This window comes from Eutrigla gurnardus (genome assembly GCF_963514095.1).
Source record: "Eutrigla gurnardus genome assembly, chromosome: 14".
In the NCBI taxonomy this organism is placed as follows: domain Eukaryota; kingdom Metazoa; phylum Chordata; class Actinopteri; order Perciformes; family Triglidae; genus Eutrigla; species Eutrigla gurnardus.
This window is the reverse complement of record NC_139937.1, coordinates 17,742,746-17,766,909: the sequence shown is the minus strand read 5'-3', so window position 1 is coordinate 17,766,909 and position 24,164 is coordinate 17,742,746. Positions and strand designations below refer to the sequence as shown.

At 42.9% G+C, this 24,164-nt stretch overlaps 2 protein-coding genes across 2 annotated transcripts; both read left to right on the top strand.

Moving 5' to 3' along the window:
- The first annotated feature begins 6,630 nt into the window (after positions 1-6,630).
- LOC311024555 (cell adhesion molecule CEACAM5-like) lies at positions 6,631-13,574 on the top strand. Its single transcript, XM_084027011.1, has 11 exons — positions 6,631-6,751; positions 7,243-7,557; positions 8,257-8,535; positions 8,629-8,895; positions 9,971-10,243; positions 10,401-10,652; positions 11,256-11,364; positions 12,000-12,046; positions 12,274-12,305; positions 13,190-13,245; positions 13,405-13,574. The coding sequence occupies exons 1-11, from the start codon at positions 6,706-6,708 to the stop codon at positions 13,427-13,429; spliced, it is 1,701 nt and encodes a 566-aa protein (XP_083883137.1). The 5' UTR covers positions 6,631-6,705; the 3' UTR covers positions 13,430-13,574.
- A 4,014-nt stretch (positions 13,575-17,588) lies between these two features.
- Positions 17,589-19,699, top strand: LOC311024562 (uncharacterized protein). Its single transcript, XM_084027018.1, has 5 exons — positions 17,589-17,703; positions 17,982-18,239; positions 18,312-18,605; positions 18,680-18,956; positions 19,048-19,699. Exons 1-4 carry the CDS (start codon positions 17,637-17,639, stop codon positions 18,838-18,840), a joined length of 780 nt encoding a protein of 259 aa, XP_083883144.1. The 5' UTR covers positions 17,589-17,636; the 3' UTR covers positions 18,841-18,956; positions 19,048-19,699.
- The last annotated feature ends 4,465 nt before the right edge of the window (positions 19,700-24,164 follow it).

Sequence of the window (24,164 nt, the reverse complement as noted above, 5' to 3'; positions counted from 1 at the left end):
AACTAAATTAATGTTCAATGCTCCTGTAATTGTCATCAAGTTGCCAGAAAACAAGCATTAGTGAGACTCTTAAATGTCAATAATACATTCTTAGATTTTGAGAAATATGCAAATATACACGTTTATCTGCTGTATCGTGTTGTTATGCCCCAGCTAGGGGAACCTAGAGCACCACATGAATAAATGGACACCTTCCCTCACTCCCAAACCACAGAGAACCCAAAGACGCAGATTTGGCGCGTATCTCAAACAATAATTTATTTATACAATAATAAATGTAATAAGAGACACAACTTAACATAAAGCAGCATTTGCGTCGGGGTGAGCCAAGGCCAAAATAACAAACACAACCCAACTAACTAAAGAACCAAGGCTGACCTGCAAAAGAAGAGGAAACCAAAATACAAAGTCTAACCTCCCTACTTACTAAACACAGGAAAAACGAAGAACAAAGCAAATGGCAGCCCACCCCTACTGCTGCGTACCTAAACTAAACGCAACCGACAGCGTTGGGAGTGGAGGAGGGATGACTCGCGAACGGCCCAGAGATCCCTCCATATATGGTCCCCCTCACGCTGGCTGGACCAATCAGGGCTGGATCCTGGCACGACACCTGCAACACATCATTCACTCACACATTCATTCAGACACAGAGGCCTAGACCCACCCCTGGGTCGTAACACCCCCTCCCTTAAGAACCGAACACTACTCCAAAAAGAAAACTCACTTCCCCCCCCAAAAAAAACAAACAAACAAAACCAATCAATACCACTAGTCTGCGTCCACACGCGACAGTGCATCTGCCAACACGTTCTCTATCCCCTTCTTGTGGCAGATCTGCAAGTTAAAATCCTGCAGGAGTAAAGACCACCACATCAGACGCTGGTTGGAGTTACGCATCCTAGCCAGGAACACCAGGGGATTATGATCTGTAAAAACCTGAATTGGCTCCACACTAGACCCCACATATACTTCAAAATGATTCACTGCAAGCATGAGAGCAAGTGCTTCCTTTTCAATGGTGCTGTAATTAACTTGGTGTTTATCGAATTTCTTTGAGAAAAAACAAACAGGATGATCTACTCCCTGCGCATCCTCCTGAAGTAGAACAGCACCAGCACCACATCCACTTGCATCAACCTCCAGCTTGAAGGAACGCTGGAAGTTCGGGGCTGACAACACTGGAGCACTGCATAGCAATGCTTTTGCAGCCTCAAACGCATGCTGGCAGGCTGGAGACCACACAAACTTTGTCTTGGGGCTGGAGAGACTTGTAAGAGGAGCCACAACATCTGCAAAGTTACGACAAAAACCCCTGTAGTAACCACACATGCCCAGGAAGCGGCGCAATGCCCTCCTGGTGCGAGGGACAGGGTAATCAATCACTGCCTGCACCTTTGCCTCAATGGGACGCACCAGCCCCTGTCCGACTTGCTTGCCCAGGTAGGTGACCGTGGCCTTTCCAAATTCACACTTGGCCAAATTAAGTGTCAGTGAGGCTCCATCAAGGCGATAAAATATTACGGACAGTGTCTCCAAATGCTCCGCCCATGTATCAGAATAAGCCACCACATCATCTAAATAAGCCTCACAATTTTCCACACCCTGGAGAACTTTACGCATCAGTCGCTGAAAAGTGGCGGGCGCATTTCTTAACCCAAAAGGCATCACGGTATATTGTAGGAAATGATCAGGGGTTACAAAAGCAGAAATCTCAGATGCCCGCTCAGTTAAGGGAACCTGCCAGTATCCCTTAAGTAAATCTAGTTTTGTGACAAATTTGGCTGCCCCTACTCTATCCACACAATCCTCCATCCTAGGGAGAGGAAAGGAATCTGGCTTGGTGACTAAATGAACTTTCCTGTAGTCAGTGCAAAACCGAGAAGTGGAATCGGGTTTGGGGACGAGGAGGCAGGGAGAGCTCCACGCACTTGAGCTCGGCACAGCCAAGCCGTTTTCCAACAGGTACTTGACTTCCTGTTGTATCCCAGCTCGCTTTGAAGGATTTACTCGATATGCGTGTTGTTTAATTGGGGCATATCCCTCTACCTCTATATCATGGTGCAAAACTGATGTTCGGCGAGGGTGATCAGAGAATAACGAGGGGTGATTCTCAATCAGCTTAATGATATCAAGACGGTTAGGTTCAGGCAAATGAGACAAAAACGAATCTAAGTTATTCAACACTTCAGAATTTCCCAAGCGTGCAGAAGGAGTAACACTGTTTTTCTCAATGAGCCCGTCGTCCACCAATAGGTCAGAGGGGGCGGGGCCACACACACCGTAGCAACAGGTTCAGGCACCGTAGTAGGGACCGGTGACACAAACGCATCTGCCTGAGCAACGTAGCGTTTCAACATGTTAATATGGCAGACACGGGACGTTCGTTTTCTGTCAGGAGTGTGTACCACATAATCAGTCTCTGAGAGCTTGCGCTCTACTAGATAAGGGCCAGAGAACCGAGCCTGCAACCCTGAACCTGGAATGGGCAGCAGGACCAACACTTTATCATCTGGTTCAAAAACTCGTGCCACAGCTTTCCTGTCAAACTGCCGCTTCATCTTGGACTGGCTAGCGGCAAGAGTTTTGTGAGCAGTTTCCCAAGCATAATGCAAACGTTCACGAAAGGAGCTGACGTAATCTAACACATTGTGTTCCACACGCGTAACATCTGAAAGCCATTTCTCCTTTAACAAACGCAAAGGTCCGCGCACTGTGTGGCCGAACACCAGGTCAGCCGGAATGAAACCGAGGGATTCTTGACTCGTTTCCCTCACTGCAAACAACAAGAGCGGGAGACCCTCATCCCACTCTTTGGCCGAATCAAGACAAAATTTTCGGAGCATAGACTTTAGCGTCTGGTGAAAGCGTTCCAAGGCTCCTTGCGACTCTGGGTGATATGGACTGGATTTCTGATGTTTTATTTTTAGCTCTGACATGACCTGTGAGAACACTTTAGACATGAAATTAGATCCTTGATCTGACTGGACAACTTTTGGCAAACCGAAAGTGGAAAAAAACTTAACCAGGGCTTTAACAACTGCTTTAGATTTTATGTTGCGTAAGGGCACGGCCTCCGGGTAGCGCGTGGCCGCACACATCATCGTCAGGATGTATTGATGCCCTGACTTAGTTTTTGGCAGAGGACCCACACAATCCACCAGCACGCGCTCAAAAGGCTCCCCCATCACTGGAATAGGACGGAGAGGCGCTGGTGGCACGGGCTGGTTTGGTTTACCCACAACTTGGCAGACATGACAAGAACGACAATAACTGGAAACATCCCCTTTTAAACCCGGCCAGAAGAAGTGCCGGAGAACCCGGTTGTAAGTTTTTCTAATACCTAAATGACCCGCCAGACTGGAGTCGTGGGCCAGACTCAGGACCTGCTGGCGGAACGGCGCTGGCACAATCACCTGGTGAACAGAATCCCCCTCACGGGGAACCAGGGGCCCACTTTCTCATTAACACCCCTTTATCAGAAAAGAACACAACATTTTTCTTGCGCCGCCGCAGTAGCGGAAACACAGACATCCAACGTGCGATCATTCTTTTGCGCATCAATCAATGTTGCTCTATCCACATTCAATGTCAGCTCGCCCTCCTCAAGCACCAACTCCACAGTGTCTGAGCCTGGCACAGAACAGGTTGGCTCTTTTTCATAGGGAGAACACATGAAAGAATCAGACAAATCCACAACTTCCCCCAACTCACGAGCTTTGGCGCGCGTAATTGCGCACGCAGGAAACACATGGCGCGGCACCGACATGGGGACAGAACTGAATGACTCGACACACGGGACTTCTACCACCTCCGGGTCAGGAAAGACTCTCCCCCCAGCCAGATCATTCCCCAGAATAAAATGAACCCCACTGATGGGCAGCTGCGGACGCACACCAACTTTAACGTGACCCGACACCATAGACAAGTTCAAATACACTTTGTGCTGAGGGACCATCAGTGTGCTCATCTTAACCCCCCACACTAAAATGTACGACTTACATGAAGTTTTTTCACTAAGCGGTAACACTGACGACAAAATGAAAGAACGGTACGCACCAGTGTCCCTCAAAATTGTCACGGGCACCTTGTCCTTGTCCTCTCCAGTGAGTGAAACAAACCCCTGCGAGATAAATGGGTTGTACGAGGGATCAGCCTTTACCCACTCACTCAGCGGGGATGACGAGGGCAACGCAGCCGCTGACGTGGCTGAAATCAAACCCACCCCAGCTGGTGATTTACCGTATCTAGCCGGCCTGCCCCGACTTTTCCTCTCGAGAGTTGGACACTTGGCAATCAGATGACCAGATTCGTGACAGTAATAACATTCACGGTTATCTCCTGAAGCAGGAAGAAAGTTTTTGCGCACTGCTTTTGGCGATCTCTGCCTGCGCTCAGACGGATTCGACGAAAAAAACTCACGGGCGCATGGCACAGAAAAAACACTATTATGCGTCAAGACAAATTCATCAGCATGTACAGCGGCTTGCTCCAACGAAACTACTTTCTGCTCGTTCAAATACAACACAATTTTGTCTGGGAGACAATTCTTGAACTCCTCTAACAGGACGAGCTCACGCAACTGATCCACTTGGGTAACTTTGCTCGCCTGGCACCACTTATCAAAAAGCGCACTCTTCTCGCGCGCAAACGTCTGGTTGGCAGCTTTCTGACTCCGGCGAAATCTTAGCCGATATGCTTCGGGCACGAGTTCATAAGCTCTTAATACAGTGGCCTTCACAATATCATAGTTTAAACTTTGATCTATAGACAAACTGGCACACACCTCTTGAGCTTTCCCTACTAATTTACACTGCAATAAGAGGGGCCACACATCCCTGGGCCATTGCAGAGCAGCCGCAATGCGCTCAAATGCACAAAAATATGAATCCACCTCAGTCTCCCTGAAAGGTGGGACTAGAGCAATGTTTTTGCACATCGAACGCTGAATGAGCAGTGCTAAAACCTGGTACTGGGCCGGCACCTCCAGGAACCGAGTTGGCCTGCGCCCGCGCGCGTAATTGCGCAGCAGGCGGAACAGTGCTCACTGGAGCTGGGGAAACTGGGGGTGTGCTACGTTCCAGCTCCAAGGCTCTCACTTTGAGATGCATAGCCTCGCCCTCGAGCTGTTTAGTCTCCCGCTCCAACTCCTTCATTCGGAGCGCTAAACGAAGACTTTCTGTGGACAGCTCGGCAGACTGGTCAGGAGCCACAGCCTCTACGCCCGAAGCCGGACCAGCGTCAGCCTGCACCTTCGCTTCCGCCTCGTATACCGCAACACCCGTGGTCCCAACCAGGTGTGTCAGCACCCCCCTCTCCACCAACTTAACACCCAGACACTGATATAACTCGGCCTTCTTAGCAGTATAAGGAATATCAATCTTATAAAAATTGGCCACAATCATTAACTCAGCTTTCTTACACACACTCAGTTTATCCCACGTGGGCTCTTCGACAAAATCATCCAAATTGAAATTGGCTGCCATCGTCACATCCACAAACTGCCAACCAGAGAGAGAGAGAGAGAAATAAAACTTACCGACTTACCGCTGCCTAGATCGCTCAAAACAACTAATGTGCAAAATGAGGACGAGCCCCCAATTCATGTTATGCCCCAGCTAGGGGAACCTAGAGCACCACATGAATAAATGGACACCTTCCCTCACTCCCAAACCACAGAGAACCCAAAGACGTGGATTTGGTGCGTATCTCAAACAATAATTTATTTATACAATAATAAATGTAATAAGAGACACAACTTAACATAAAGCAGCATTTGCGTCGGGGTGAGCCAAGGCAAAAATAACAAACACAACCCAACTAACTAAAGAACCAAGGCTGACCTGCAAAAGAAGAGGAAACCAAAATACAAAGTCTAACCTCCCTACTTACTAAACACAGGAAAAACGAAGAACAAAGCAAATGGCAGCCCACCCCTACTGCTGCGTACCTAAACTAAACGCAACCGACAGGGTTGGGAGTGGAGGAGGGATGACTCGCGAACAGCCCAGAGATCCCTCCATATATGGTCCCCCTCACGCTGGCTGGACCAATCAGGGCTGGATCCTGGCACGACACCTGCAACACATCATTCACTCACACATTCATTCAGACACAGAGGCCTAGACCCACCCCTGGGTCGTAACAGTGTTGTAAAAGCTCACCTGAGATGACTCCCAGGATGGCGAAGTGTATCACTGTCGTATCCATTACTGTTCTGCAAAGAGGGATCACAGCCCTTCTCTTAGCCGTTGCTAATATCTTCATAATGAGGAAGTAGGAAGTGTTGTGCAGTGGGAGTTCCACTTACTGATCAACTTAATAATTAAAGTAGTTAATAATTAAAGTAGGGAAGGACATTTATTATGTCTAAACAGCTGTCAAAGTTTGTCATGACTAAAAGTTCATATTTTAAGGTCCACATTCAAGGGGAGTTTGATGTTGTTGTCAGGCTTTGTGTGATCGGATATCGTCTTTTACTATCCTTTTAATGTCCACTAGAGGGCGACCTGCCACAGCGTTAAGATCGTCACTGCAGCTTCAGTGGGTTCAGCTCATTATGAGGACACTTTAGTACCTCAACCCGTCGCTCTGCATTTCCTTGACTCGTATATGTAGAGCTGCCGGAGGCTCACATGTAACAGGAAAGCCAAAGTTTGATGGGTGACATTTCCTCTGCTGGTTAGATCTCACCAAGGCTCGTCAATGGATATATTGCCTTTGCTTTGGATCGTCTCTGCAACTTTCACAGGTAAGAATCTTGCATTCAAACGGTTTAACCTTGACTGCTGTTTAAAAACACATTTTCTAAACTTGAGTAATGGTTGTTTGTTCAAAAGGTGTCCTTATCTTGGCTCCATAGCAGAACATGTGCATAACTTGATAAAAGTAACTTAATTGTTGAAACAAATAATGTATTTATAGTTCGCCCTATTGCATGTAGTTGAGGAAATATGGACATTTTAAAATTATATTTTAAAATTGTAGCTGTATCAGAAACCGTATGAATCCAGATCTTGATAGATTGGTTGCTCTGATAGATAAAAAGTTAATCTATATACCTGTGATTGGCAACCACCTTAACTGCATTGCCTGTTTGGTATGAATAGATAGACATCTACTGCATACTGATGGAAGGTATTTATGTATGCATTTATTTTCTTTTGCATTGGGGTCAAGGGTATTATTACAGTTGCCCAGCTTTATCACAGTCCTTCTCAGACCTGCAACTGTCTCCTCCAGGTTTGACCAGAGGAGCTGGTTTGTTGCCGGACGGTCCTCTGGAAGCAGCTGTGGGAGAGACAGTGATGTTCACCACAAACCTGTCTCCAACAACTTTTGTATCAGTGAGCTGGCAACTTGATGGTATCAATGTAATCACTTTCAGTGGTACGAACACGACTTCACCACAGTTTGAAGGCAGGATCACCCTCTTCATGTCTACTGGATCTCTGGAGCTCAGGAATGTGACCGTTATTGACAGTGGAGAATACAGCGTTTCTGTTATCCCATCTGGAGGACTACAGGCGGTCGGGACAATAACACTTGATGTATACGGTGAGAGATCATCTCTTTCAATCCACAGTGGGGGGTATCCTTGGCAAGAAATATATAAATATATATAATATAATTAATAATTGTTTTGAGGTGTTCAATGGTTTCAAATCAGATCTAAAAACAAGCTTCAAAACATGCCTTCCAAACAAAATTCAGGTTTTGTTATTGTTGTGTTTATTATTGTTTCCAAGGTCAAAAATAAACATCCCGATGCACATTTGGGACTTATTAATGAAATGTAACATCTGTAGCATAAATGAGATTTGACTAATGAGCATGTTTAAATTGAACAACCTATTTATTTTCATGACTGAAAGTGTTGATATTAATATGTTAAAAAAAACATACAATGGATACACAGTTTGCTTTTCTTTTTTTTAAATACACCTCAAATGTACAGGTGGTAATATATGGAAAGTCAATTATGACATAATTTGCTGATCATATGTAGCTCTGGTTGGGACTAGACAGACATTGGTGGAGGTTTTATGGTCACACCTTCTTGTGGTTTTAAATTGGGCGACATTATATTGAAAATGTATTTTAAAGAAAAAACACCAAGAAGTGAAGCCTGAAAATTACACAACAATTGCCTATCAAAGATATCGTGCTGTAAACTTTCCATGTGTCAGCCATAGAAGGGTTTCTTTTTTCTAACATGGTGGTAAATATAAAACCATTTTGTCTTTTCGCCCACAGTCCCGGTCTCTAATGTGGCGGTGACCGTCAGCAACACAGACTTGGTGGAGTCCATCAGCTCCGTCCGTCTGTCCTGCTCCTCCTCTGGTTCCTCCCTCTCTTTCCTCTGGCTGAACGGCACCTCTGAGGTCACAGGAAGTGACAGAGTTCAGCTCACTGATGGAGGCTCCACCCTCACTATAGCCAACGTGACCCGCTATGACCAGGGACCATTCAGGTGTCGCGTGTTTAACCCTGTAAGCAACGGCGCCAGTGATCCAGTTACCCTCCTCATCAGCTGTGAGTTACTAACCTACGTGCTCGGTTAGATTATTCTTTTTTTTCGGTGTCTTTCTCTGTTGACTCGATGTATGATTTCCCCTTCACGTTCAGACGGCCCAGACAATATGAATTTGAGAGTATCTCCACCTACCACCTACCACGAGGAACGGTCAGACGTCAACCTGACCTGCTCAGCTGACTGCAGACCTGCTCCCCTGTTTACATGGTTTCTGGATGGAGACCTGCTGTCTGATACCGGACCAGAGCTCAGACTGATGGACATTCAGATGAGTCAGAGTGGAAACTACAGCTGTCAGGCCTTTAACAACAGAACTATGAGAAATGACAAATCTCAGCCTGCAACGATCTCTATACTGAGTAAGTTTGAATTAAAGGTTTTGTTCAAAGAATTTATTCATTTATTATTTTGTGATGTACCTGCAGTATGAAGAATTAGAATAGAATTTAAAAATACCTCCTACTCCAGCAGTCCTCCCTTCTCTGTCCTAAGCCCCTCCCATAAGACGAGCACGGGCACATGCACACGCTTTAAACAGTAATCCTTTATTTCATCATCCTGATTGTGATCCCGATGCCGTTATAAAGCTAATCCTGTTTCCTCTGCTAACTTGTGGACCTGTAAAGCCCTTTGATGAGTTTGATAAGTTTAGCCCCCTGCGAACCGTAACCAACGACTAAGAGCTCGGTCGCTGCCGTGAGCACAAAGCTGCTCAAAGTTAAACACTTAACTATTAGCAACTTTCTCTCGAGTGCTTCTGCTAGCTGTATCTACTGAAGCACAGCCGCTACAGTCAGCACATGGCTTTCTCCATCTCTGAAACGCGTTGTCGATGTGGACATGATTTCTCTTTATTGTCAGATTCTCAGTTAGACTTAGAGTTTTCTGATTGGTCGGTTTTCCTATTTGTCGGTTGCTTTGCAGTGAAGCCAGATGTTTCTAATGCTGGACTAGGAGCTTTTTCTTAGCATTTTCCACCATTTGGGACCGTTTGTAGAACAGCCAATAGGAACATCCTCTCTCTGTAATGACCTGCGATTGGCCAAATGATCACTTGGTTTTCTAAAGCCTGAGAACAGATCCAGGAGGAGCTGCAGAAGACTAGTCTAGTCTAGTTTTAGACCACTTGAATGACAAAATGCTGAAAGGTCAATTACGGATTTTTTGTCTAATGATGCCAAACAAAAACTGTCTGACCTTTTTTTGTATTTAAAACTGGAGTAAAGTACATTTGTGAGTTATTGTGTTGCATCGTGAGTTACTCTGTGATTCCCACCCCTTGTGTGGACTGTTTGCATATTATGTACATGTTTAAGGGAACATTATAAGGTTTTCCTCTTACAGGTTTCTTTATATCTTTTTACTCTATAGTTTTCTTTCTCAGTAGCTTTTCATCGTGGTGTCAGATTTTTCACGTGACCTTTTGCCCAACAGAGAAAATATTTGCCGCTTTGATCACACCTGAAGCAAACCTGCCGATCGAGGGGAAATCTTTCAACTTAACCTGCGACGCTGCTGGCTCCGTCTTTACCAGAACGTGGAAGAAGGGCGACGTATATCTGACTCCGGATGACGACATCAACCTCTACGACAACAACAGAGTGCTGTCTTTTAAAAATCTGAGTGAAAGAAACGATGGAAAATATTCGTGTGAAGTCAGCAACCCCCTCAGCAGCGACGAAGCCACGTTCGTCATGCTTGTTAACTGTAGGTGACAAACTATACAGTTACTGTTAAAGAAATTACAGTGTACAACTGAGAATTATAAATCTGTTACTCGAGACTCTTTACGTCAATTATTGACCACGTTTTTAATTCTTTATCATTTGTGCTGCTGAATTTGATAAATGTCTTTTTTTTTCAGATGGACCAAAAAATGTTCACATCGAAGGTCCAAGTGTGCTTCATGTGGGACAGACCTTGACATTAACCTGCTTTGCTAACTCCCATCCATCTGCTAGTCTTATCTGGATTGTGAACAGGACAGAGAAACAGAAATCTAATGTTTTTACTAAAGCCGACGCTCAACTTGACGACAGTGGCAACTACACCTGCGAGGCGAGGAATGATGTAACTGGGAGAACATCATCAGCGGTCCATGGATTGTCTGTAACAGGTACCAAGATTGTTGATGTTCTTGAATATGGTAATCTCACGTGTCCCAACATTCTTCTACGTTCCCCCGAATGCAGCTCAATCGCCAAAGGTTTGATCAGAGACTTCAAAAATCACATCATAACAGACTTAGAATGAGAATAATTAACCGCTTAATTTAGCCTATAACATGACTGACGGCTGGTCTCACCCAGCCTCTGTCACGTCTCCAAAAACAATGCAGCAAATTAGCAGCACCCATGTGCTGCTATTTTGACAGTTTAAGTGTGTGTGTGTGTGTGGGGGTGTGTGTGGAAACCCAAACAGCACACCTAAATCTAAATAATGACTGTCTCACCTGAAAACATATAAAACTAATGACAGTGACCCATAAACGGCTTTAGACTGCAGATAAGAAGTTGACATAGTCACTGTGACAATTAACTGACGCGGGCAACTTTAAGACTGGACGTTGCCATGGTAGCGACCTGTCAACCAAAAGCATACCCTGCTCTATCATCTGTTTGGACTCTAAATGGGGCCATCATTTGCTAAATCATGTACTGGTTGTATGTATAGGTGAGATGACGAGGGGTGAACAACGTCATGTTCTCTGTCTCCGCAGTCAAACCCCCATTTAGATGCGGGGCTGGTTGCATCGCTGGAATAGTAATCGCACTTTTAGTCATCCTTGGAGCAGCAGCTGTTGCAGCGTACTGGTTTTACAAGAAAAAGTAAGTGGAAAAGAGCTTATGCATTTAAATAGGAAGCCATTAAAAAAAATGGTTAATGTGATTGTTCAATATTACACAGTTTGGACCCAAAAGCACGACTCCAGGGCGCATTAATGTCAGTTCATGGCAACGGAAGAAAGGGAGAAAATGTGGAACTAGAATCAGGTCGATGTTGACAGTAAAACGTTTTTACTCAACCTTCAAAAAGTGATTTACTTCCCTTTTGTGCTGCTTTTGTTTTATATTCTAAATATAGTCCTAAGCCTGACTATAGCTTTGTCTATAAATCATTTATTTCAGAGTGCAGCTGCATCTTGACACTATGGAACTTCACAGTTTAACATTTTGTTGTTGTGTCATCACTGAGGTGAAGCCATAAACACATATCCCTGTTTGAAACGTATGCGGGGAGAGCTTAAAAACATTATTTGTTATCATTTTTTAAAGTACATTGGACCAAAGATTGAGATCAAACTTAAGGTTGCAGCTCTTTTTTTATGTTATGTGAGAATTTTGAATAAGTGGATATAGTTGTTTTTTTTAACAACGTGATCCTCTTAATATCGTTATGTTGCAAAAAGACAGCTTATGTCTGTCTATAGTAATGTCTAATGACTCATTCCCTCTTTAAACAGAAACCCGATGAATAAAGTCTTTAAAAGAAACATCGCCAACAGCACAGGTATGTGTATTATGTGTGTGATCTGTCTATGTGGTATTATAGTATACAGGATTTCACTTGAAAAAACAATAGTTTTATAGAGTTTATAAAATCTGTATCCATTGAGACCCTGCCCCATGTCTGTATTTTCCTATTTTGCTGTGTCGGGACATTTCTGGCTTGCCATCCTTTTGGGCAATGCGTCTTAGTATGCCTTTAAATTATTCTAAGCATCGTTTATTTTTCAGGCGAGGACAACGCTCCATACGTGCCAAATCAGGTAAAAGTCCTCAGTGCTAACGAGGGGGGGTTGTGTTTACTAGAGCCCGACCGATAAAAGATTTTGAAGGCCGATACCGATACAAATGTTTGTTGATTTAAAAATCCGATATTACGAAATATCGGCCGATATTTTTTTTTTATTTCAGAAACGCGTAACAAAACATGAACAGATTTCCCTAACATTACTTATTTGTAGTTATTTATGAGCCTTCACTAAAATAATATAATGCAGTTTAAAAATAAACTTGTTTATTTTATTGTCACAACGGAACAGAGGAACATCAAAATATATTAAAGTTCTGATAAATAAAATGTATAAAAATACAAACTTAAAAGTCCTTTGAACAAAAAACACAAGTTACCAGTATTAAAAGACTTGGTCAGCTTCATAAATATAACTTCGAACAAGACTGGAGACAAATTCTGTTAAGTTCTATAAGGGTGTTTCGTCCGTTTTTGTTTTATTTTTAAAATATTCATTTATCTGCCATTATAAACGCTGATACCGATAGTTTGGAAAATGCCTAATATCGGCCTGCCGATATATCGGTCGGGCTCTAGTGTTTACATGCACAACACAAACATCCTCAGTTCTTCCACCACGACGTGTGTCCATGTTGCTCAGACAAATCATTATAATTGTACATGTACATGTACATGAATACAAGTCAAGACGGATTAAACGACTTTGGATTCAAGTTCAATATAAGTTGATAATTAATGATCCAGATACAGTGTTATAACTAGATTAGATGAGATTTGATTCAGTACAGTAACGATAGTAGGTTCATTAATCTTACATCAGAGATAATGTTTCTGTTCTACGTTTGTGGTCATCCTGTGATCTGAGACTCAGCAGGGATCTGTGTTTACGGTTCACAGTGCTCAACATCAGACTTTGAACCAGGAAGGAAAAATCAATTTGCACTAAATGGAATGTAAGTGTATATATTTGTTTAATTATCAGCCGTTGGCTGCTTCGTTTCCTGTTCATGGCTTGTTTTTGGCAAACTCATATTCCATGTGATGTGATGTGTACCTGGAAATGTAATCTCAGATGTTTCCCCGTCCTTTTCTCTTTGTTTTCCACTATTCAGATATCAGAATTTTCCAGGAAAATGATGGTGTGAGAGAGCAGCAAGTGAATAATACGTCGGAATACGCTCAGGGACTTGAAGTCTGTCCAACAGGAAACTGTGACCTGTAAGATAGATCTCAGTCCTTTCCTGTAAACGATCAACAAGTTCTTTTTTAGTCACACTTTTCTTTTTTTTTTTAGATGAGAATAAGTCTCCTAACCTGAACTAATGAAGGAGCGTCCCCTCCCCCGTTAGTTACTCATTAGTAAAGCTGCAACTCAAACCAGTATTGTTTTCACAGCTTAATCACTCCCACACTGGAACCTTTCATTTGGTCTTAAAATGTAAATTGCAATTAATTTAGCCTATTAATGGATAAATTAATGGATTTTCTTAAATCCTGGTATTTTAATGGATTATATGCAGCGTTTAAGGGCTAAAAAAGAAAAAAAAAACTTAAAATGGACCAAAAACCATGAAAACGGATCAAATATTAAAGCTTTGGTGTGTGTTGAGGGGTAAAATAAAAATAATAATAATAATAATGCATTTTATTTAGAAAGCGCCTTTCACGCCACTCAAGGACACTGTACAGCAGTTAAAATCATCAAGCACCAAAAACACAAAATAAATCATCAATAAATAAATACCAAAACACAAGAGCACAGAATAAACAAAAAAACAAACAACAGAAAAAAAAAAACATCAGTAAAAATAAATAATGAAAAGAACAAATAAACAAAACTGTGCAGAATAAAACGGAGATGTTAGGGTGAGAGGTGGTGGAGTGGATAAGCAATTTTAAACAGGTGGGTTTTGAGTTTTGTTTTGAAAAGAGGGAGAGAGTCAATGTTACGGATGTGAGATGGTAAAGAATTCCAGAGTTGGGGAGCAGAGCGACTGAAAGCTCTGCTCCCCATGGTGCTAAGGAGAGCAGGGGGCACAGTGAGGTGGAGAGAGGAGGAAGATCTGAGGGAGCGTACTGGAGTTGCAACGTGGAGAAGGTCAGACAGGTACGGAGGGGCGAGGTTGTGGATAGCCTTGAAAGTATACAGAAGGATTTTGAATTGTATTCGGAGTGGAACTGGAAGCCAGTGAAGTTGCTGTAGGATGGGGGTGATATGGTGGGAAGAAGGAGTTTTGGTAATGACACGTGCAGCAGAGTTTTGAACCAGTTGAAGCTTATGGAGAGACTTGTGAGGGAGACCAAAGAGGAGAGAGTTGCAGTAATCGAGACGGGAGGTGACGAGACTATGGACAAGGATGGAGGCGGTGTTGGGAGTGAGGGAGGGACGGAGTCGATTGATATTACGTAGGTGGAAGTAGGCAGCCCGAGTGGTGTTATTGATGTGAGCTTTGAATGATAGAGTGCTGTCAAGGATGACACCCAGACTCTTAACCTGAGGGGAGGGGGAAACTGAGGAGCTGTCGATAATAAGGGGAGGGAAACGGTCAAATTTGGAAAGTGTAGATTTGGTGCCAATAAGGAGGATTTCTGTTTTTTCACTGTTTAATTTGAGGAAGTTGGAAGTGAACCAGGATTTGATTTCGGATAAGCAGGTGGTGAGGGAAGAGGGTGGGAGTGCGGAGTTTGGTTTACTGGAAAGGTAGAGCTGGGTGTCATCCGCGTAGCAGTGATAATGAATATTGTATTTACGGAAGATGATGCCAAGGGGGAGGAGATAGGTGATGAAGAGAAGGGGCCCCAGGACAGAGCCCTGGGGCACACCTGTAGTGACTGGGGAGGGGTCAGACTTGAAGGATTTGAGCTGGATGAACTGAGTGCGGCCTGAGAGATAGGAGTGGAACCAGTGAAGGGGGGTGTGGGTGATGCCGATGGAGGAGAGTCTACGAAGGAGGATGGGGTGTGAAATGGTGTCAAAGGCTGCACTTAGGTCGAGGAGGATGAGGATGGAAAGTGAACCGGAATCAGCTGCAGTGAGAAGATCATTGGTGATTTTTATGAGTGCAGTTTCGGTGCTGTGGCGGGGGCGGAAACCAGATTGGAAAGGGTCATAGAGGGAGTTTTTAGTTAAGTGGGTGTGTAATTGGGTGGCGACTACTTTTTCTAGGATTTTGGATATGAAAGGTAGGTTGGAGATGGGGCGGAGATTATTGTAATTGTTGGGGTCTAAGCCAGGTTTTTTCAGGATAGGGGTGATAGCTGCCGTTTTGAGGGGTGAGGGAACAGTACCAGTGGTGAGTGAAGAGTGAATGATGGCAGATATGAGGGGAAGCACAGAGGGGAGACAAGATTTGACAAGGGTGGTGGGAAGGGGGTCAAGCTGACAGGTAGAGGGTTTGGATTTACGGATGAGGTCATGGATTTGAAGGTCAGTGGGAAGTTGGAAATTAGAGAAGTGCTGACAGTGTGGTAGAGGGGCTGGTGAGAGGAGAGGAAGTGCAGGTGGGAGAGAAGGGAGTGAGTCTGAGTCTAAGTGTTGGTTAATGATGGAGATTTTGTCGTAGAAAAACTGCATTAGGGAGTTACAGGTGTCAGTTGAATACAGGTGGGGAGGTAAGGAGTCAGGTGGGTGGAGAGTTCTGTTAAGCAGTGTGAACAGTGATCTGGTGTTTCCTTCATTGGAGATTATCTGAGCGGAGTAGTGATTTGTTTTGGCTTGGGTGATTGAGTCCTTGTAGTGGCGTATGTGGGTTATGTACATTTCTTTATGAATAGTGAGTCCAGTTTTCTTATAGAGTCGTTCCAGTTGGCGGCCTTTAGATTTCATAGAGCGGAGATGAGGGGTTTACCAGGGGGCAGTTGTGGAGAAGGAAACAGAGCGTGTTTTGAGTGGAGCGAGGGAGTTGAGGATGTTGTTTAAATGTGTATTGTAGAGGGTTATCCTTTCATCAGAGGTGGTAGAATAGTCCGGGATTGGAATAGTGTCAATGTTGGAGCAGAGAGTGTCAATGTTAGTGTTCCGGAATGAAATGAAGCGTGATGACTTGATTCTTGAAAGGCAGAGTGCAGTGCTAAAAGAGATGAGGAAATGGTCACTCACATGGAGATCATCAAAATGAGGAGTTATGCTATTTTTTTCTTTTATAGTTCATTGTATGATCATTTGTTTAACATTATATATGTTCTCTCTCTTTTTCTTCCTACGTGAATGAAGCCTTGTCTTTAAATGTAACTTTATTATTCTAACGCCCCACCAAAACAAGCGTGTGATTAATGTTTCTTAATACAGTGAATGTAATTCTCAGGTTTTATTTGTAACATGATGATCATTGCTTACTCAGATGAATAAACAATTTTATTTTTGACATTTGTAAAGTAACAGTGCATTATTTTCCCTCGAGGAGAGTGCGATTCCACACTAGCTTATTGTTGTTGTTATCTTTGTTTTTCATATTTGCATAGTTGCATGGTACAGTAAATATTTAAAATATGCAAATAATCAGATGGCACACTGTGGGTGTCTGTTATTGACAATGCCTGAATCAAAATGTAGGGGGATTTTTTTTTAAGAGAAATTCAGTGCGGTGCAAAAATGTTCCTGTTTGTTACTGATAATAATGATATATTCTGTTTTATGAACTATAAACAAGTCATAAAAAAGGAGGAAAGAGTTGTAGACAAATGGTATGCAAAATATAATTTCCAGGAATGACACTGCATCTAAATTCAATAAATTCAAAGTTCAGCGTGAATAATACGTTCATGCCAACCACGGAGGGAGAGAAAGCAGTAAACGATCCATCGTTACCGGTAATGAACCTTTAATGTAATTCAAATGCAAATAACAGGGCAGGTTGTGCTTCACATTCTAGTTCAAAGTACAATTTTAGGACTCAAATGTCACATCCCTGAAGCTAAATAATGTGAGAGTAGGAAACTTTAAGGAGCAGAACCTTCATTATTACATCAACACCGAGTTCTCGGCCCGCTGAGAGGCGGCTGTAGTAAAAAAAGCCATTCAGGCCATTTATTGTCCTTTTATAGACTTTATTTAAATCAGGTTGGGACTTCAAGCAAACTCCTGTGAAATGGTGCCACCTAGTGATTGATGCAATGCAATGATCTCGTTTAAAAGGCGTTGCGTTGCCCCACAACTTACTTCCTGTTGCAGTTTATGGAAATTTCCTTTGCTGCAAGGTTGTACTGATTTCATCATCAGGTAAAATCCGATGTGAAACAGGATGCTGGGTGTGACTGGAATGAGTCATGTTTTAGGGATAACTCCAAGCCTCTAAGTCACAGTGGGTATAAAACAAAGTTTTACCCAAAGAGTCGAGAGTCAGCCATGAGAGATGTTACTATGACGCCCTACTGGAGGGGTCTTCACTGTGTTCTGCTGCTGGCGCTGATGGGTAAGGGCTCTTTTTTTCCCCCTCGACTGTAAGATTTAAAAAACCCTATGTGAGTGGTGAAATGTGTGATAATAAGAATGTGATGATGAATTAAACATCATCTCATTTTTGATGTATCCTTCTGTATATAATGATTTGACTCCCCGGGATTCACTGGAGGTATTTGAAGTTTAGACCGGCCTTGAGTATTCGAGTAAACCCTCTAAAATAGCATATAATGAGCTACAGTGAGATATGAGAAATAACAACCATACCGACTCCTCCTCCTCCTCGCTCAGGTGCACCGGTTTCGGAGGCCTGGGTGCAGATTTCCTGGACCGGTGAGGTGACGGCTGGTTTCAGCACCACTTTCACCTGTTCCTCTTCTTGCAGCCCAAACTGCATCCACACCTGGACCTTCGAGGGCCGCACGGTCAACGGGAGCACGCTGACCTGGACACCGGATGGACTGGACCATATGGTGGAACTACACTGCAATGTGCTCAATCCAGAATCAGGAGTCTCCAGCAGCCTCAGCTCCACAGTAGAAATTAAGAGTAAGTACTGCAGTTTTGATATATCTCTGATGTTTTTACATGATTTGGAAATAATCATCCGTCCTCTTACAGATCGAGTGTATGTGCGAGTCAGTCCACCAAACAGCGTCCCGACCCTCAACCAGTCTCTGGATCTGGTCTGCCATGTCGCGCGGCTGGGTGACTCCTCCCGCCTCGTGAACCAGGTGGTCTGGTACAAGAATGGACAGGAAGTGACCCCGTGGGGAAACACTCAGCTGCTGCACAACAACGCCACGCTGCACTTTGACTCCCCTCGGCCTTCAGATGCCGGATTCTACATGTGTGAGACCTACGTACCTGCGATTCACCAGACGAGAGTTTTCAGCCTGGGCTATCTCCTCAGCTGTAAGTATTCTATGACGTGAGGAGACGTTTGACGAGTTCATTATTTGCATACTGGAAGTCAACTTGTTTTGCAGTTGATCCTTGGAACGTCAGCATCAGCGGTCCTGACTCCGTGTTCCCCGGCAGACGGAGTAAATTCACCTGTTTGACGAGCTGCACCTTAAACGTTGACTGCACGGTCAGATGGACGTTCAGGCACGGTTTCCCCCGTTGGAGGCTACTTTTCAGTCCATGAAAATGAGCTCAGGTGGACCCCTTCCATACCTGGTACTTTCCAAAACTTCACCTGTGTTACAGAAAATGCAGCTGCTGGACGCTCTGCCGAGGCCACCAAGATGGTAGAAGTTCTAGGTACAACTCTTTAGTATCTGCTCCGTGTGTCACATCAGCATCACATGTTACGTTCCAGTCTAATGACTTGACTTGTTCCCCTTTCAAACAGGTATTCCTCTCTCTGGATCAGAGGGGCTGCAGCTCAGTGCAGCAATCATCAGCCTCGGACTGCTGCTTCTATTTGATAGGGCTAGTTTGCTCTTTCTGTGTTTAAGCCTTAATGAGTGTGTTTGGCCTTTTTTAAATGTATTTATTTTATTCAACTTCAACAAACGTTTTTTTTTTTTTTTTTAATTCTAAAAATGTATCCGTCAGTTATTGTATTATTATGGACTTTATGGAAATGTGTTAGAAAATGTACAATATCCATTCAAAATGCCCAAATGGCAGAACAGGGTAAACGGATGGTAATTTTTCACTCTACCTTTACAAATATATCATTAAATAATCTTTATCACAGTTAACAGCAGCATCCAAAATGTGCAATAAATGTTAAGTGTAATAAATGTTTGTGATGATTAATTCTACACCTTTTGTCCATAATGAAGCCTATTCTTGGTGTTCGATGACTTGAAGTTGACCTCTGACCTGGAAGTTACTTATTCACTGGCTTGCCCTCCTGAGACCAAACAAATGATAAGAGACTCACTCGGAGCAAACAGATGAGGGAGGCCGAGGCCTCCGCTGTGTTTTGCTTTCACGGTTACCTCCTGTGATGTAACATTATTATCTGTTCCTTTTTTCTTCTTTTGTTACTTTTTCCCTCCTGTGGATGTTAAACTCACCTGTTTCATATCATTTTCGCCCTGTGGTTTAGTTGGAATGAGGAAGCAAAACTAGAAAAATATTTACTATTTATGTAAGAATATTTGCCATGCTAGAGCAGTGTAATACACACTGTTTGTGTTGTAAATTATAAATGTGTGATAGTGGTACAAACAATACAAGGACAGCAATTATACAGCGTATTAATGATATAATAAACCCCTCAAAACGGCCGTCTTTCCAAGTGTTTCTGACTGTTCACGGTCAAAGAAAGCGTCTATTTTATTATTTTTATTTCTTTGTTTTTGTGCCATAATTAGTAGAGTATTTTCGGAGATTTGTGGAATGAAAAAAAAACATTCAACGTTTTGGATTATTCTTTACTGCTTTTATTTTTCCTGCTGTTTGCTCTTTGCTCTTCTTTGGCATGGCATGCTCTTTGCTTTCCAGAGGGTGGCGCTGTGCTCTCAGTTAAGTGAACCAAATCTTATTGAGCCACTTCTTTTACTTCCTGTATGTGCTTTTTTGTGCTGTATTGTATCTCTTTTTGGAATATTACCTTTAGTTTAGTTGATACAATAGATAAAGGTAATCAGGCAACATTATTCTACCAGCAAACCAACACATACCTGTATGGTTATTACAGAAATCACTCCATGTAATAAAACACATCGTGTATATATAACATTATAACTAGCGGGCGAGCTTAAGCCGCAACATTACCTGAAAACATTAATAAGAAAACAGTGGATTCTGCCTCATCATGCCACCTAAGCAGCCTGCATCCCTCTGATTCTGATATTATGTGTGTGAATGTTGTATCTGTCTATGTGTATTATAGTATACAGGATTTCCCTTGAAAAAACAATAGTTTTATAGAGTTTATAAAATCTGTATCCATTGAGACCCTGCCCCATGTCTGTATTTTCCTATTTTGCTGTGTCGGGACATTTCTGGCTTGCCATCCTTTTGGGCAATGCGTCTTAGTATGCCTTTAAATTATTCTAAGCATCGTTTATTTTTCAGGCGAGGACAACGCATCATACGTGCCAAATCAGGTAAAAGTCCTCAGTGCTAACGGGGGGAGGTTGTGTTTACTAGAGCCCGACCGATAAAAGATTTTGAAGGCTGATACCGATACAAATGTTTGTTGATTTAAAAATCCGATATTACGATATATCGGCCGATATATTTTTATTTATTTCAGAAACGCGTAACAAAACATTAACAGATTTCCCTAACATTACTTATTTGTAGTTATTTATGAGCCTTCACTAAAATAATATAATGCAGTTTAAAAATAAACTTGTTTATTTTATTGTCACATTTTATTGGAACATCAAAATATAGTTCTGATAAATAAAATGTATAAAAATACAAACTTAAAAGTCCTTTGAACAAAAAACACAATAACAACAACAACCAAACACAAAGTTACCAGTATTAAAAGACTTGGTAAGCTTCATAAATATAACTTCGAACAAGACTGGAGACAAATTCTGTTAAGTTCTATAAGGGTGTTTCGTCCGTTTTTATTTTATTTTTAAAATATTCATTTATCGGCCATTATAAACGCTGATACCGATAGTTTGGAAAATGCCTAATATCGGCCCGCCGATATATCGGTCGGGCTCTAGTGTTTACATGCACAACACAAACATCCTCAGTGTGTCCATGTTGCTCAGACAAATCATTATAATTGTACATGTACATGAATACAAGTGATGACGGATTAAACGACTTTGGATTCAAGTTCAATATAAGTCGATAATTAATGATCCAGATACAGTGTTATAACTAGATTAGATGAGATTTGATTCAGTACAGTAACGATAGTAGGTTAATTAATCTTACATCAGAGATAATGTTTCTGTTCTATGTTTGTGGTCATATCCTGTGATCTGAGACTCAGCAGGGATCTGTGTTTACGGTTCACAGTGCTCAACATCAGACTTTGAACCAGGAAGGAAAAATCAATTTGCACACAATGGAGTGGAAGTGTATATATTTGTTTAAATATCAGCCTCAGATGTTTACCCGTCCTTTTCTCTTTGTTTTCCACTATTCAGATATCAGAATTTTCCAGGAAAATGATGGTGTGAGAGAGCAGCAAGTGAATAATACGTCGGAATACGCTCAGGGACTTGAAGTCTGTCCAACAGTAAACTGTGACCTGTAAGATAGATCTCAGTCCTTTCCTGTAAACGCTCATCAGAGTAATTGAGGCCACATTTACGCTAAATATCGTATAAAGATTCTCGTCTCTGTCAGCACATCTCTAAGATTTGCCTTGAGGTTAATGAGTAAAGCCAAACCGTTTGATGATGCAAGGCTAGATAGTGAACCAAATCAATGAAGTTGTGGGCGAAACAATGAGCTGATGCTCACTATGAAGCTCCATAAAGCCGTGTGGAGATTTGGGTGATAACAGGTGTGGCAAGTCTGTTTCTCAGCTGTTGATGTGTATTTAAAGAGCAGCTGAAGGTCATCTGTCTTCAGACCGGCTCCACATTCAGGCAGCCATATCAAAGCCCCCAGACTATATCAACAAGTTATTTTTTAGTCACACTTTTCTATGTGTGACTAAAGTATGTGTTTGCTACGGTGGCCCTGAAGTGCAAAACGCAACCGCAAAAACAAAACACACACAAAAAAGAAAATGAGCACAAAAAAGAAAACAAACACAAAAAAGAAAACAAACAAAAAAGAAAGCAAACACAAAAAAGAAAATGAACACAAAAAAGAAAACAAACAAAAAAGAAAGCAAACACAAAAAAGAAAATGAACACAAAAAAGAAAACGAACACAAAAAAGAAAGCAAACACAAAAAAGAAAATGAACACAAAAAAGAAAGCAAACACAAAAAAGAAAACGAACACAAAAAAGAAAGCAAACACAAAAAAGCAAACACACACAAGAAAGGAAACACACACAAAAAAGAAATCCCAAAACGGAAGTGTTACCTTCGGCGGACATCGCTGATTGGACAAGGTAGGCTTGCCCCGGAAACTAAACTTGCTTTCCCGTCTACGCCGCCAGAAACTAACACAAGAAGAAGACGAACATGAACGACGAAATGGACAGCGAAACCGAACTCTCTATTATAAAGCAGTATTTTGATGCAGGACACCAATACGACGTGATAGTTGACATGTTGTCGACAATTCACGGTCGTAAGATGAGTCTTCGAACGCTGAAGACCCGTTTGAAAGAAGCCGGCTTACTTAGACGCCGTAACTATTCCCCACTATCCGAGGTGAGGCGTGCAATTCTGAGCGAGCTTGATGGACCGGGGATACTGTTTGGATATCGGACTATGTGGCAAGTCCTACTACAAAAACATCGACTGCGTGTTAAACGTGACGTTGTAATGAGGTTGCTGAGACAATTGAATCAACAACAGACGGCTTTGAGGAGACGCAGGAGGTTTACACGGCGGACGTACCACTCCATGGGTCCAAACTAGGGGTGGGACGATACGGGTAACTCACGATTCGATACTGTGACGATATTTGGCCCACGATAACGATAATATCACGATACACGATATCTGCGATATTCGATATATTGCAAGAAATTTCATCAACGATATATCACGATATGTGACTGAAAAAGAAAAAATATGCATAAAAAATAAATTCCAAAACTTCGTACAATGTACAAATGAATAAACACTGTCCAGCTGGACACATTAAAGTGCATGAACATTAATAACATGTCTTATGTAAACCAGGACAGTGCTTTCTGATACTGAAAAGTCAGTAGCAACTTGTTTTATGTAAACTTGGGCCCGTTTTAGTTTAACAATAGCTAACAAGATAAGAATAACATCAGAATTAAATGAAATATTGGGCACATTTCAGTATGCAACCAATTATGTGCAGAGTTATGTTCACCCATCCAGTACCTGGGAAGTCGGGCCTCATGCCCTCAGAGCTGGGTGAAAACCGCTTGGAGCTCACAGCAACACCGGGCAGCACACGGCTCCGCGGATCCACACATGCGGACCCTCCGGCGGACGGTAAACACGCGCCGCGCGGAATCCTGCCCGTAAATAGGCAATCGAGCCCGGCCGAAAAGTGGGTCTTCATGCCCTCAATGCTGTGTGAAAAGCGCTTGAAGCTCACAACAGCACCGGCCAGCACACGGCCACGCTTATGCGGCGTTCACACCGGACGCGATAGACGCGAATACAATCGCGTGAGACGCGTGTATCGCGCCGCTTGATCATTTTTGGACTATTCGCTTCATTCGCGCATGACGCTCATTTTTTAACCGGTGCTGCTCTAGCGGGGGAAACGAGGGCAGCGCTGGCGGGGAGCCGGCGGGTCACGTCGGCGGACCCTCCTCCTCCGCCTCGGGGTACCCGATGCCAGAGTCCGTGAGTCCGTGAGTCCGTGAGCCTCTAAACTCTAGCGCGCCGCTCGGAATCCTGCCCGTAAATAGGCAATCAAACCCGGC

Excerpts from the sequence above, each read along its gene's own strand:
- LOC311024555 (XM_084027011.1), top strand. The coding sequence starts at position 6,706 with ATGGATATATTGCCTTTGCTTTGGATCGTCTCTGCAACTTTCACAG. Across the intron at positions 8,536-8,628 it reads AGTTACCCTCCTCATCAGCT|ACGGCCCAGACAATATGAAT; the intron begins GTGAGTTACTAA and ends CTTCACGTTCAG. Across the intron at positions 13,246-13,404 it reads CAATTTGCACTAAATGGAAT|ATATCAGAATTTTCCAGGAA; the intron begins GTAAGTGTATAT and ends TCCACTATTCAG.
- LOC311024562 (XM_084027018.1), top strand. The coding sequence starts at position 17,637 with ATGAGAGATGTTACTATGACGCCCTACTGGAGGGGTCTTCACTGTGTT. Across the intron at positions 17,704-17,981 it reads TCTGCTGCTGGCGCTGATGG|GTGCACCGGTTTCGGAGGCC; the intron begins GTAAGGGCTCTT and ends CTCCTCGCTCAG. Across the intron at positions 18,240-18,311 it reads CTCCACAGTAGAAATTAAGA|ATCGAGTGTATGTGCGAGTC; the intron begins GTAAGTACTGCA and ends GTCCTCTTACAG.